Source organism: Myotis nattereri (assembly GCF_964212035.1).
Source record: "Myotis nattereri genome assembly, chromosome: 8".
In the NCBI taxonomy this organism is placed as follows: Eukaryota; Metazoa; Chordata; class Mammalia; order Chiroptera; family Vespertilionidae; genus Myotis; species Myotis nattereri.
In genome coordinates this window covers 69866547-69881950 of record NC_138083.1, presented here as the reverse complement: position 1 = coordinate 69881950, position 15404 = coordinate 69866547, and the positions used below count along the sequence as shown (strand labels likewise).

General features: G+C 46.4%; 1 protein-coding gene across 1 annotated transcript in view; it reads left to right on the top strand.

Moving 5' to 3' along the window:
- The window catches only part of STK4 (serine/threonine kinase 4), an 86982-nt gene extending 74431 nt beyond the window's left edge, over positions 1 to 12551 (top strand). The window contains exon 11 of the mRNA XM_081097892.1: positions 8532 to 12551. Within this exon, the coding sequence (XP_080954018.1) occupies positions 8532 to 8690 (159 nt within the window). The 3' untranslated portion in view covers positions 8691 to 12551. The remainder of the gene's footprint in view (positions 1 to 8531) is intronic.
- The last annotated feature ends 2853 nt before the right edge of the window (positions 12552 to 15404 follow it).

Sequence of the window (15404 nt, the reverse complement as noted above, 5' to 3'; positions counted from 1 at the left end):
TTGGTATGACCACAATTTGAATCAGAGGAAATCACTCATTAAAACTTACACAAGGTTCATTAAAGGAGCAGTATCTTTTGAAATTGAGGGTTCTGGCTTGGTGCGTATTTAGTCTGCACAGTTGTGATCTGACCCGTCAGCTTCCTTGCTTTGTTGTTTGACTATCTTCTTACTCATCCGCTGAAAGATTACTGCCTCACCTGGGAGTCTACTAAAGTCACCTCTCCCCAGGCTGGAGCCCACTCCCAGAGACAAGAGAGGGTATCCTCAGTGGCGGAATCAATGCCCTCGATGCCTTTAGGACAGCCTTCGTGCATTTTCTCTGTTGCTCTTTTGCTAACCTTCAAGGGCTGGTGTTGAAGATATGGGATGGCGTGTTGTGGCTTCGTTTAACTCTTTAGCCTCTATCAAGCTTCCTTACCATCTTGCTAAATTCCCGAGGTGTGTTCTTTCCTTCGGTTGGCCACACCATTACCTGTGACAGGGCATCAGCCTGACTCACCTGTCCAGAGGGGTGATGTGTTTGAGAAATCTTGTTTGTGACACTGGGCACAGAATAGAGAGTGCTCGAGTTCAGTCTGTACAGAATTGAAGTTTGTCCTTAAAGCTTTGGCAAGTCTCTCTTTGGTTGTTTTTTAGGGACAGCTAATGATACTATTTGCATAATAGAGTTCAGAGGTGAGATTTCCTCGCAGCAGAGGAGCTGAACTTTGAAATAGGTCTAAACCCTGTACCTGGGATGAGTACCAGACCTGTTTGTTCATATGGGCGTGTAGCTAAGGCAGGTGAAGCCCTGTTATACATTCTGATGCACTTAGTTTAGCCTGACTCTGCTGATTTCCAGGCCAATAGTGTCATTTCTTTGAGTCCTCACTTGTGATGAAACATCAGCCTGATCTTCTCAGTTGTTCTCCAGGCCAGTTGTGCAACCGACATTGACATGGTGTAATTCATAATTCACTGTTGCAAAGCAGAAATCTGTTCCCATTAGCCTTCTGTATTCGTGCTATTGCTAGAATCTGAGGATTTTGCTATGTCAGAGGACACAAACCAGATTCATCTGATGTGGGATTTCCATACGCAGTTCTTTAGTGACACCTCTATGTATGTTGTGTGTCCTGCACTGTATGTAGAGCACATCAAGCTCAGTTCTTACTGTTTCTGTTACTCACTTGTTTCCCCCATTTTCTAGAAAAGAATTTAAGGAGGCAGCTGCCAGTTTACCCAATTTCATTCTGGTGTGCACCAGACACTACGTTATATATTTCCCAATACCTCTAAGCCTCGCAGCCTCCCTGGTAGGATAAATACTGTTGTCCTGAACTGGACAATGGGGAAGGTGAGGCACATGCTAGATCTGCCCAAGGGCAGAGCTCCCATGAACCAGGTCCATCTGACCTGAAGCCAGTGCTCTTGCCCCTAGACCTGTCTGCTTCTCCAACAGCTGTTGCCCACCAGTGTTCCGGCCTAGTAGAGCTGCCAGTAAAGTCAGTCGATTAGATTTGAATAATGTTCGCCTTGAGTTGAGTCACTGCACTTCAGCAGGCACATGCCAGGCACTGGTATTTTTACATGAGGAAAGGCAGCAAGGAGGCAGATCATTCATCCGTTTCACAGATGGGGAAACCAAATCCAGAGAGTCGCCTAACTTACCGACATCACTAACGTTGCTGAGCAGTGGCATTTTCTAATGTGAAGGTCATCAGATGAATGTAGTGTCAGCCTTCCCACGTTGGCCACTAACATGGACTCATTTCCAGAAACGCTCTGGGACAGGTCTAGGGGCAAGAGCACCGGCTTCGAGTCAGATGGACCTGGGTTCATGGGAGCTCTGCCCTTGGGCAGATCTAGCATGTGTCTCACCTTCCCCATTGTCCAGTACAGGACAACAGTATTTATTTCAGTCAGTGTATGCTTAATATCTAGTTGGTCTTTTTTCATATCCTCCAGTGTCTCACTAATTTATCAGCAATTTCTAGAAAATTCTTGAAAAACCTTAAAAGTGTGGTTTTGAACTCTATATCCAATAGTTTGCTTTCCTCCATTTCTGTCATTTGTGACCTGTTTCTTTGTCTCTGCATTTTTTATGCTTCCCTGTGTTGATAGAGTGGCTTTGTGTGCTAGGTGTCCTATAGGGCCCAGTGGCTCAGCCTCCCCAATTACCTGAGGTGGACACTCTTGGTGCACCCCTTTGTGGGCTGTGTGCACAGTCTTGTTGTAGTTAAGCCTTGATTGTTGTTGGTATCACTGGGAGGAATTGACCTCCAGGCCAACTGGCTGTGAGAATCAGCTGTGTCTGCAGTGGGAGAACTTCTGTGCTGGAGACACCCTTCTGGGGCAAGACATGCTTCAGTGGGGCTTTGGTGCTCACTGAGTCTGCCCCCTGAGTGTGTCCCTTATGGATCTGAGGAGTTGTGATCTGGATGGTCCCACTCTGACCACTGGGTACACTGGCTCTTGGATCTAAGGAGGTGCTAATTTAGCCTCTACCTGAGGCTACCCAGCAGGAGCTATGGAGAGATCTGCAGATTCCCCTTCCTTTTTTAGGGTTTGGAGGTGCCCAGATGAGGCCCAGCTGTGAAGCAATGCAAGCAGCTGTGGGGCCTTGGGCCTTCTCTTGGAAGTTCTGGGTCTGTCTGGCCCAGCTGCAGTTTGTTAGGCACTTTTCAGATTGCAAAGGGCCAGGGCATTCATATTCAGAAGCCTCTGTGCACAGCTTGGGTGGGGCAGGGTTTCAGGGAATCAACAGCGCGGAGCAAGCAGCTATGGCTGATCCTCAGTCCTGCCCTAAGAGGCCCAGGGTCTCAGTGTCCCGGTAATCGCTGCAAGCACCTCTGAGAGAAAGCCGCCCTCAAGTTCCGAGTTCTGCCCACTTCCAGACAGTCCAGTTTCTCCCCATATGAGTCTGGGTCCCCAGAGACTAGCCCGGAACTGGAGTTCAGAGCAGTGGGGAGCTTGTGTCTCCCTCCCGATTAAAAAAGACAACCGAGTTCTCAGTTGCCAGCCCTTTCCGCGCGTGCCTCCAATCCTCTGCACTTTACTTCCGCAGCTCCTCTGAGTCTCAGTGTGCTTTTCTCTTTCCTTCTAGTTGTAGAATTTCCACTCAGCCAGCCTTCCTGTGGTTCTGGATGATGTCCGTTTTGTCTTTTAGTTGTATTTTTGAAGTTGTTGTGGGAGGCAGCAATTTCTGGTTTTTACCTATGCCGCCATCTTGGTTTCTCTCTTCCAATTCTTTGCTGTTTCACTTTGGCGGAATTACTTGCCCACTCTTATCCTCATTGGCCTCATTTGTAAAAGGAGAACAATAATGGTATCTACCTTACAGATGGCTTAAATGAAATAGGGCAGACAGAAAGTGCTTGCTCCACGCCGAACACACAGTATGTGCTCATGTAATTAACCTATTTCTTCCATATTTATGTGTAAAATCAGTAGTAAGACAGTATTGTATCCTGCTGAAACCGAGGAAGGCTGAATTTCGGATTGAAAAAAAAAATGCCTACCTTAGATATAACATTTTCAGAGGCCTCATTGTTTCAGAGAAATCTCATCTGCATATGTGTTACCTTTACTTGCTCAGACATGTGGCAGACATCCGTCAGGGCCACAGGCCATGGTGGGTGCCGTCTAGGCGGTTATTGGACAGGAGTGAGTGAAAGTGACCTCAAACACCAGTGCTTTCTCTCACACTCGGAGCGCCCCCTTGCCATTTTCCCGAGCAGTCAGGGAATTCTAAATGACCACGAGTAAGAGGCATGTTTTACTTTCTCCATCCTTCTGTGACCTCTCCCGGGAAGAGAGCCCAAATCTCCGTGTTTGGTCTGTTCAGCACAACCCACCTTCAGTAATGAGCCTGTGGCTCTGGGCTCGGCATTCATTTTGTCTTGTCCAGAAGGGTAGCGTCTTATTCTTCTGATTATCTCGTTCTTTCCAATGTGTGTTTCTTGTAGTAGTAATTTTTTTTTTTTTAATTTGGGCATGCCCTTTATTGCTGACTAAGCCAAGATTGGACACCTACTTTCTTATCAGTCAGTATAAAACATAGCAATTTTAATCAAGTGAGCAAAGACTTCCTTCAAAAGAATGCTGTGAGGAATGTAAGCTCCTTGAGGGAACGCACTCCTTGTTCCACACCCAGTCCTCTCAGCATCTCGCCCAGAGCCTTGTTGCAGGGGTGGTGCTCAAGGGAAGCCTGCTGCCTTGATTTCTATGGCTTCCTTTATTGTTTGACTGGAAACAAAGGGCACTTTTTTCATTCCTTCAGCCAGTGTCATGCTTAGCATAGCGAACAAAACAAAGCCACTGCCCCCGTGGAACTTTCATCCTGGCAAGAGAGACAAATGAACATGATTACAAGGTGCCATGGCTGTTTTGAAGGAAATAAACTTGGGGCTGAGATAGAGAATAATGGAAAGTAGATGACCTTTCTAGATTAAATGGCCAGAGAATGGGACTTCTGAGCTAAGGCCTAAGGGACAAGGATGAAGTTGAGGGGACGAGGGGACAGGGGAGGTGAGCCATCAAGGCAGAAAGATCATTTCCCTTGAAGCCAGAAAAAGTGTGACCTGTTTGAGGATCTAAAATAAAGTGTGGCAAGAGGGTTCTGAGCAAAGCGATGGGGGTGGGCAGTAGGTGATGAAGTCAGAGAGGCCAGTGGGGCCAGAGATGTGGGCCTTTGTAGCCCTGGTGAGTTGTTGGGTTTTGTTCTACGTGTAGTGGGAAACAAGGGTGAAGTGATCTAACCCATTTCTCTATGTTTAATTATGTTTGTTGCTATGAAATAATGGTGGCCTGATTTGAGGGGTTGGAGAAAAACGTGGTTGGATTTGAGCTGTACCAGTATTTCAGAGATTAGAGTGAAGGATTGGACATGGGCAGAGGGGTGGTGAGGGAAAGGGAAGAATCAGGGATGACTTGAGCACCCTGAGGTGGGGAAGACTGGGCAGTAGGGAGGAGGTTGGGAGTGAGGAAGGGGGAGGACTCCAGAGCGTTGTTGTAGATGTGATAAGCGGCCAAGTTACACAAGATCTTTGGGGACTGAGATGTCCAGTAGGAACTGATCTAGACGTGTGAGCCTGGGGTTCAGAGGAGAATTTTGGTCTAGAGATGTAAATGTGAGAGTCACAGTACAGAGAGGGCTCTAAACCATGGGTGACAGATGACATACTAAATGGTGGCATTTCCATTAATTCGTGACAACAGCTCAAGCTACCCACATGGCCAATTTGAGAATTTGCTGTAGCAAAACTGTAGAACCACGGTTATTTTACTGCAAGAAAAACACTTGAAATTTATTTATGCTACCAATGACCAGGAAGGTGAAATGCTATACTTGGCGCCATAAAACCATTCTCTCAGCTTGTTTTCAGAAAAATCCATATCTGGATGGTGTGACCGAGTCATTAGTAGTGACTGGCTGGCTGTGTTCTAATAGGTCAGGTGTAACTTAAGCCCCAAAGGCCTCTGGGCAGGTCAGTTGGTCTGAAGGTGGCTGAGATAAAGCAGAGGAAGTCATTGTTGCCCCCAGTTAGCATCAAGGGAAAAAAGCTGCATAATCGGAAACCTAGAAGAAGCTTTCCACCAGAGGCCGGCCAATTATTTTGTGAGAACTTTGCTACTGGGAAAACAAGAAGGAAGATGGGAATCATGCTTACCAAACATGAGGATTTATCAGACACACCTGCATAGCTTCCTTAGCATGCAGTCCTGTGCCTCATCTCCTGTGTGATCAAATAGCTCTGGCTTGGGGCTCAGGAGTCTGTATTTTTACCAAGTGATTCTGGTGCAGGTGATCCATGGATCACACTTTGAGAGACGTTGAGTCTAAAAAGAGCTTTGAGGTCTTTTAGGCAGCCCTTCTCACCCAGAGGGAGGCAGGTGTACGGAGGAGAGGGGCTGCCTTGAGTCAAAGAACGAGTTGGAAAGCCAGTGCAGCTCTACTAACCCACATTTCTTCATTCGGCAGTTGATTCTTCATCCTAACAGTGGATAAAAAGCAAGTCGCCCCTCCCAGTTCCCAACTCCTCTTCCTTCACTGTATTTTTTTTCCAAAGTCCATATCACCTTCTAATGTAAGAGGAATTTACTGTGTTTTATTTGTCTGTCTTTCCTCACTAAAGTGTTAGCTTCAGAAGGGCACTGATTTTGTTTTGTTTTTCACTGAAAAAGAAAACACTCCAGCCTTCTTTTCAGGCGTGGGGTGTGAGGGAGTGTGAAGGGCGACAGTGGCCTCCTCAGAAGGGGTTCAGTGACCTGTCACCACAGGATTCTCTCTCCGTCTATCCTATGTGCCCCGGACAGTGCCTGGCTCAGAGTAGGTGTTCAGTGAATATTTGATAAATGGGTGGATGGATGAAAAATATTTCGTTGAACTATAAGTATAAGTTTAATGGGCATTGCGGGAAAGTGCCAACCCTTAGACATGTTAGCTCAAAATAGTGTAGAATATTTTCTTTTTTTACTTGTTTGATGTTGGCTTACATCAGAGGTTACAGAAGCAGTTTGTTTATGGACATTAATAGAGTCTTTTAATAATATTAACAATAATAATAAGAGCAAAGGTAATAGAAATAACAGTGATAACTGCTGTCATTTTTGGAATGCTTACCATCTGCTACGTATGTACTGTATGAAGTTCTGAGAACATCGCACCCTTAACTCATCCAGTCCTCATTACAGCCCAAGGATGGAGGAAATGGTATTGTCTGTTTTCCAGAGGACGAAACTGAGGCTCAAAGAGGTGAAGTTATTTGTCCAGGGTTACACAGCCTGTAGAGATTTAGGATCTGTGATCTGAAAGGGGAAGTCCCTAACTACCAGTCATATTCAGTATCAGCAGTTTAAGCTGGGGTGTTCTCTGCAGAAGGAATTAGAAAAGCTAAAGACTAATAAGCAAGCATCACTTTTTGGGGTATCCCTGGGCCAAGAGCACCAACCTCCTAGATGGTATAAAACTACAGCCTGGAAAGGAAGTTGCATTTTTTCCATCATTTCCCCACACTCTCAGGTCTTTCCATTCTCACATTACAAAGGACCTTTGGTCTTGAACTGTTAGGCTTTTCTCACTTCTCAGACAACCTCCCTGTAGTGGGGCCAAGGGAAATTCCTGTGGTGACAGGTCACTAAACCATTTCTGGGGAGGCCACTGTAGCACTCCACACTCGCTCACACCCCACCCCCTAAAGGAAGGGGGACAGAAAGGCTCCTTCACCCTCCTTCCTGTACCACTTCCCTGTTGGGGCCTCAGGAAGGGGCCGAGGGAGGTGATGATTCCATAAATCTCTCTAAGATTTGAGTGAGCCTTTTGAGTTCTTAAAACCGATACCTATTAAAAGGGTTGTGAGCTCACAGACTTTATCACCACCTGCTGTGGACAATGTTGCATTCATTCCCCCCTGCCAGCCAGGACTGGCCCTGCTTGGTTTCAGTGAAGACTCCATCCATACGCAGCCAAGCCACTCGCCCAGCAGCTGCAGACACAGGCTGAGCACGGCGCGCTCCTGGGCTTCAGTGAGGAGGCTGGGCTGTCGCACGCAGTGCCATCTCTAAGCACACAGTCTACCAGGCGCTGTGCTCGCAGTTCTACTGAGCAACATGAGGCATTGCTGTCCCACTTCTGTAGGTGAGGAAGGCCGGAGAGGTGGGCAGCTTGCCTGAGTCTCACAGCACTTGCGAGAGGCAGAGCCGTGTTTCAGACGCGTGGAGTTGGTTGTGAAGCCTGTGCTTTGGGCGTCTGCTCCTCCTGCGATGCCAGTTTAAGAGCAAGAGCTTGGACTCTGGATTTGAATCTAGACTCTGCCGCTTACTCGCTGTGAGACACTGGCAGGGCACTTAGCCACTCTCTTCGTTCGCTTGTTCATCTGTAACTTGGAGATAATGACGTGCTCAAGTCATAGGGTTTCAAGGATTAGATGAATCAAATGTGGATGTGAAGCATTATATGTGCTAGCCATTGTTATTAACTTATGTATCGACTCCTATTTTCTTCTGTGGGTGATGGATTCTCAGAAGTTTCAGGGTTTCTCCAATCCCCCCACCCCTGGATTGTGTTTATAAGATGCTTATCTAGATAATCCATAGAAAGTGCTTAGAGTGGGGTCTGGCGTATGATTTACCCCCAGTAAATGTTAGCGATGATTAATTAGTATGACCCTGGTGGCGAGGAGAGAGCATCTGCCCCTTAGTCTGCATCGTCTCATTGGTGTGGTGTCCAGATGCCCATCTCCTGGGTCGGACAGAACGAGGAGACAACCATTAGTTTGCATACATCAAGTCGCTGTTATTTTAATGCCTAACAATGAATTTAAAAGGTAGGGGAGATGAAAGTATGATTCATTAAGTTCTTGGTCCAGGCACAAAGAGATTAGCACTTGGAACTCTTACAGGAATAAACTGTCTCAGAGAAGCTTGGTGGCAGGCCGTCATTTGAGCGAACTGTCACTTTTCGACCACCGCCACCCCTACTCGGTGTGGTCATGTGTTCTTTTCTCTCCCTTCCCCCTGGGTGACTGTACTTTCCACTTCTCTTCTAGCTTAAGAGTTGGACAGTGGAGGACCTTCGGAAGAGGCTCTTGGCCCTCGACCCCATGATGGAGCAGGAGATTGAAGAGATCCGGCAGAAGTACCAGTCCAAGCGGCAGCCCATCTTGGATGCCATTGAGGCGAAGAAGCGGCGGCAGCAGAACTTCTGAGCCAGGCCAGCGGAAGGGCCCACGCCCACACGGCCCTCGGGGAGCTCGGACCTCGCTGCTCAGGCTCGTTAGCCACCACTCTGCCGTTGCTTCTCCACGCACCTTTGTGAACTCAGGAATGTGCGCCAGAGGGAAGGGGTGTCTCGCTGGTCAGCGAGCGAGATGTCTTGGTGTGTGTGAGTGTCTCAGCCGGTCAGGTTTATTATCTCAAAGGACTTCTATGGGCACTTTTAAACTCAGAGCTTCAAACCCCAGGCACAGAGACGCCTAGTCCTATGGTAGCTGGGAGAGTTTTACATTGTCTTTGGTTTTTCTTCTCCCAATAGCTTTCAGCTGTTCTCTCTGGAAGACTTTTTAAAAACTATAAATATGCATATATGTGTAAATTGTAACTAGATTCCCCACTCAGTGTGGTGGCATCTCTGTACAGGTACAGTTCTAAGCAGTTTGCCTCTTTTCTGTGAGATTATGGTACTGTGGAACAGAGGACAGGCACACTGGGGCCATGGGGCCACTCCACTCCACTCCCAGGAGCCAACCTCACCCTTTTGCAGGGCTGCTTATTTAAAAATTAGGTCCGGGCCAGTTTTCACCACATTTCAGCCTTGCGTGGGTCATCCCTAGCTCCCGGAGCTGCTGGTGGCGCTCAAGGGAAAGCCTTGAGAGTCCTGTTTACTTTGAGTCCCAGGAGAAGCCTGGCGCCTTCTCTGCAAATTGGCCTTTGTGGTTTCAGCGCCTTTTATCCACCTCCACTCTCCCGACTGCCTGAGTCACAGCACAGATCCTGCCCAGTGCCTTAAGAGGAGACGTGACCCAGTGAGGGGACAGGCCTGCTAGGATCTCCCAGCAAACACGGGGCTATGATCAGTCCACAAAAGGGAAAGGGCTTTGAAGTTCTCATTGTTCATGTGAAGGTCACACGTGTGGCATTTTGCACTGCATTCCTTACAGACGGGTAGCGGGCATTGATTTCGTGATCCACATTCAAATATGTGACTTTTTTATTTTACTGCTAAGGGGTCTGGAAAGGATAGTGAATGTCAGACTAAGATTTGTTCTCCAGGAGGCTCAACCCAGACACGTGGAAGCCAGAGCGGGAGGGGACCCTAGCTGTCATCTGGTATGGCTGAGGCTTGGAGAGGGCAAGCAGCATGGCCCAAATCACAAAGCAGGTGGAAGTGGGAGCTGGGACTACACCTCGGGCTGCTCCCTCCCCCGTTCACTGAACCGAGCAGCCCCTTCTCCAAGGGAAGAGACCTGTGTCACGTTTGGTTAAGTTACTCCAGGCAAGCCTGCTAATGGGAACTTGCTCTTGCTTTGTCCCTTCAATGGGTGAGGCTATGAAAAGATTCCCAGGGGAGCCAGATCCTGTGCCAGCCATTCCATGGCCTCTGCACCATCTACCTGATAGCAGACAGGCCTCGTGCAGACAGATTTAAGGCCAAAAGCAGAGCAGAAGGCTCGCAGAAGACAGCACTGAGCCCTTCTGCAGCGCTGGCTCAGAGCCACCTGTCACTTAGTCACACGGCAAAGAGGAGACAGTTGGGAAGGGCAAATGTGTTTTTATTTTCAAATATGTCTTCCTCTCAGATAGAGGGCTGTGCCTGGGTTGCACCTAAGGACACGGAAATTTGACCCCAGAATTGTTTTTGCTTCCCAAACCTGGGAATCAATGGGAAGGCAGGGAATGTTCCTCTTCTGTGGCCAGATTCTGTTCTTTGCAATTAAAGCAAGTTTTAAAAAATGCAAGAGGCAGTTGTTCTGCAGGGCTTGGCCAGTTGAGCAGCTGTGTGGCAGATACAGAGAACAGAGGGCAATCTGAGGGTCTCCCTGGAATTGTAAATGGCAGCTAGCGTTCGTTGGCCACATGATGTGCCAGGCACACTGCTCAGTAGACTCTGTCAGCTCCAAATTTCACAATAACTCTGTGAGTTAAGGACTTTATCTCCATTTCATAGACAAAGAAACAGGTTCAGAGAAGGCAGTACAGCTAGTAAGTGATAGAACCAGGATTCGTAACATCACTGTATGGGACCAGCATTTACAGGGGAAAGTCTCTTTTTAATAAAGGGACCACCTTTTCTCACTCAGACTAAATAACTCTTAACGGGCATTTTTAAGCTGGGAAGCAGCTGAATTAGTAGTCAAGTCTGACAGCCAAGTGAGTTTTAAAAACCATATCATGGAGCTGGCACTCCCCCACACCGACTGCTGTGCTAATTAGCAGTCCGGCCTCGGCCTCTTGCTTTTTTAAAAAGGACTTTGCACTTGGCCAGACAGGAGGGCAATGCCCTTTTTCTGTCTTCCTAAGCTAGAGCTAAGTAAAACAAGTTTCAGTTTTTCCCCATAAATATTCTTGAATCTTGACCTGGAGTTTATTTTGTTTCAAGCATGTGTGCACCCAACATGCTGGTCCAACAAAGTGCATTGCTCTTCATTCTAGCTGGACATAGTCTTCTGCCAGAAATCAATTTCTTTTGCATAAGATAAACTTCCTGACCAGTTGTATTTGTTTTCTAGTGACAGGAAGGCAGAGGAGCAAAGCCTAGTCATGTTTTTCCTTGAATACTAATGGAGCCCTGAGTGGCAGTCATTGCTCAAGCACCTGTGACTCAGGCTTCCAGGGAACTCGGAGCCCCTACTTGTTCTCTCCTTCTAAGAAACGATGACCCACACCTAATAGTGTCTTTAAAAAATCTCGAATTCTCTAAGAATATCTTTATTGCTTCCTCATCAATAATTTTTAAGCAGATTTCTATTTTTTCCCTCTCCATTATTCCTTCTCCCAACCATTGGGTTGATGGATGAGTGTTTGGGTGGGTGGGTGGATGGATGGATGGATGATTGGTAGACAGACCGACTGACGCAATACTCTGAAGCAACTTAAGAACTGTAACCTTAACTTCTTGAGACTACAGATTTTGATCCAGGGAATGTTTATTTAGCACCTAGCAGGTGCCAGAAATTTATTATACCATTTAAAACTCAGTAGCTCTTAGCAACATCAGGAATGAGAGAGGTCTTTATTGATCCTACAGGCTAATATTATGAACAACTTTATGAACAATTTTATGCTAATAAATTCAACAATTTAAGTGAAATAGACTAATTGAAAGTACAAAGTACTAAACTCACTCAAGAAGAAATAGATAAGCTGAATAATCCTATATTAAAACATAATAGCTCTGGGAGATCTAGGTATTTAAAACATAATAGCTCTGGAAGATACAGGTATATTGTCCTCCTTTACAGATAAGGAAGCAGGCTCAGAGAAATGAAGTCTGTTGCTCAAGGTCACATAGCTAGAATATGGCAGAGCCAGGATTCAAATTCAGTTCTGATTCTTATTCCAGTGCCCTTTCCAGCATACCATGTTGCCTCTAAAGATTGCAGTTCCTTATTTACTAGAAAACTGTTTCTGTCCACTCCACACCCTCCCACCCCATTCTTTCTTAAGCGCTGTGTTTGTGTTTTCATCAGGATTATATTCATTGTCTTTGGAATCCATGTTCTTATTTGTGTTTGGGGGGAGGAAATTCTTCCACCAGCTTGTACTCAGATCAACTTGGAAAAAAATGCATAAATGCTGTTGCAGATGTACAACTTAAAAAATGTGAAGTTTGTAGCTTTAACTTTTTGTAACAAGAACTAATAACACTGGCTTTAGTGTTGACTTGAAATGCTGTTTTATAAGGTTTGGATGTAAATAATCAGTCAAAGTCAGTAGTTTGTATATGTATGAGACATAGCTTCCTTCTTTGCCTTGTTTTTAATTTGAGATGCTTCCTATTTGCTCTTATGTTGGAATTGTCTTCCCTCCTTCCTTCTTCCTATACCTTTGTTTTAAATAAAGGCTGTCCTTTTTCTAAAAATGAGATCCTCCATCTATAGCCCAGATAATGGTGTTGTGAACCTTCATAACATTGACTTTGTATTGTGTTTATTCTAGAATCCAAAGCCAGGGGAGAGGGAGTAAACTTTTGTTGAATACCTACTGTGTGCCAGATCCTGAGCTAGTTAACTGTCAGGGGTATAAAGATGAACCAGACACAGTTCTTGCAGACCAGCTGGAGAGTCGGTCAAACACACAAGAACCACATTGGAAATGCCGTGGCAGAAGGAAGTGTACACAGCCTGTGGACACATGAGGAGGGATGATCAGTTCTGCTGAAGGGTCCGAGGAAGCTTTTCTGGAGAAGGTAATTCATCCTGAATTTACAGGATGAGGAAGTGATGGCCAAGTGGAGAAGAGGGGAAGAGAAGGCATCTTGGGTGGAGAGACCAGCCTATACAAATAGTCTGGTGTGAGAAAATTGTTTATAAAACCTGATGTTAAATCAAACCTCAGTTACATTTAAACACAAAGTCAGTCCTCACTTAACATTGTCAATAGGTTCTATAACCTTAAATGAAATGATGCATAACTAAGCCAATTTTACCACAGGCTAATTGATGTAAATTAGAGTTAGGTTCCTATGGCATCTCATCAATGTCACAGCAAAGCCACATTGAACGAAACGTTATTTTCCTGCAGGTCCTACTCCTCTGCTGTCTGTCCTGGTGGGGCTGTCGGTGGCAGGTCTTCCGTTCTTTCCCCCAGCCACGTGGTGGGCATGCGGCCCAAGCCAGCCCAGTTAGACTTAATCTTCAGGGAATTGCTGTTTTGAGCAGAGTGATACATAAAATGGAGGCAGTTGTCCCTAAGGTGTTTTAATTACAGAGCGCTAAGAGGTGGTTCATGGGTCCTAAATACCATGGTCCCCATATCGCCCTTGTTCCTACCTTTTTCAGAGCCCGGTTGTTTAATCCTAGCGAGTAGCTATCCCATGCACTCACTTTTTGCTTAAGTTTTCCAGAGCTGGCTTCTGTTGTTTGCAACGAATGACTCCTGACTGATACAGAAATCAGAACAGGCAGCATGTCCTCCAGGGAATGTGGGTGTTGAAAATTATTGGGCTGTCATGAGGCAAGACACTCTAGGTTGCTGCTCATGCTCTGGCCCAGGCACCAGGAGACCATGGAGCACAATGGTCAAGGGCGACTTCCTGTGTTTCTTGATATGGTCTGACCACCAGGAGGTGACTCTTCCAGAAGGGGGAGCTTTTGTCACAGTCCAATCTAAGGAAGGAGGAATGTCCAGGCTGTGGGGTCGAATGTTTATTCGAATGATGTAAAGGGACAGTCAGCAAAGCCAGCCCAGAGTAATGTGAGCACAGAATGAACCGGAGAGCACTTCCATGCCGTGGTGAAAGGATCTCATGACTCGGCAGTGGGGCTGAGATCTCCAAAACCAAAGTTGGCAATGCACTGCAAGTTGCCAAGGGCACAGCCCTGCTGCACTTCAGTGAAGTGGGGCAGCGACAGGAAGCGTGGGAGAGTGACAAGTGGAATGGTTCTATGAGAGGACATGGGAGAAATCCAAGGCAATCCAAAACACTGGGTGGAAGCAGTCCCCACCCTTCCCTACTGGAGAAAGCTCCTAAGTGCCTGCTTGCCCCACCCCTCAAGGCTGCCTAACTGGCAGGTGGGAATCAGTTCTGGCCTAGAGAGTGAAAAATAGACTCTGAGTGAGTAGGAAAGAATCTTGGAGCCATACAGAAGTACAGAAACTTGTTAATTGATACCATCAGAAATGTGGGGAATATTCGTGGGAATGGATTTTTGTGCTTGAAGAAGGAAGGGGGAAAGGTAATGTTGGACCAGACTGATCTTCTTGACATGCAGCACGTACCAGGGGTTCTGCATTCTCTGCGCTCAGGCCAGGAGCTGGCTGGGTTCTAACAACTGATGGGTTGGCCAGTGAAAACTTGGACCAATCGCTGGCCCACATGAAATGGAATTTAAAGGCCCCAAATTCCTTGGCATCATAGAAGAAAGGATTCAAATATTTCTGAAGCTGAGAGGCTGGACTGGATCTGATTTATGCCTCCTTCCTGCAAATACCTCTAACTGTGGCCCTCAGTGAACCCAGAGCACTTGACCCTTGCTTTGAGGAGAGTCTAGGTCAGCTGTGGGCAAACTACGGCCCGCGGGCCGGATCCGGCCCATTTGAAATGAATAAAACTAAAAAAAAAAAAAAGACCGTACCCTTTTATGTAATGATGTTTACTTTGAATTTATATTAGTTCACACAAACACTCCATCCATGCTTTTGTTCCGGCCCTCCGGTCCAGTTTAAGAACCCATTGTGGCCCTCGAGTCAAAAAGTTTGCCCACCCCTGGTCTAGGTCAAGAGTACTGGGTGGAGGGGCTCCCAGATATCAGAGGGGAGGGAGTGCAGAGGTGTGGGAGGGCAGGTGTTGGTATCTGACCCTCAGAAATTAAGTGGGAGTGGTCATTGTAGTATTCAGCAGGCTCTGAATGAGGCATGATATCAGGCTAGAGGACTCTAAAAAATTTAATCAGAACTGACACTCAACTCTTACTTGATGGTATAACCAACAAAACGTAAGAAACAAAACAAAACCAAAAAAATAGTCTCTAAAGCAAAACAAACACCCTGACTTAAGCCACCATGACTGGTGCAGAGCATCACCTAATACCAAGTGTTTGGTTATTGATCTAAAGCCCTTTGAATGGAAATACACTATTTGCCCTTGAGGAAGGACTGCTGTACTGGTGTATGTGGATGTATGTGAACATTTTCTGCCTTCTCCAAAAGGGCCTGTGGCCACTGACCAGGGTAACCAGGTGCTGAAGAAAGGCAAATATTAA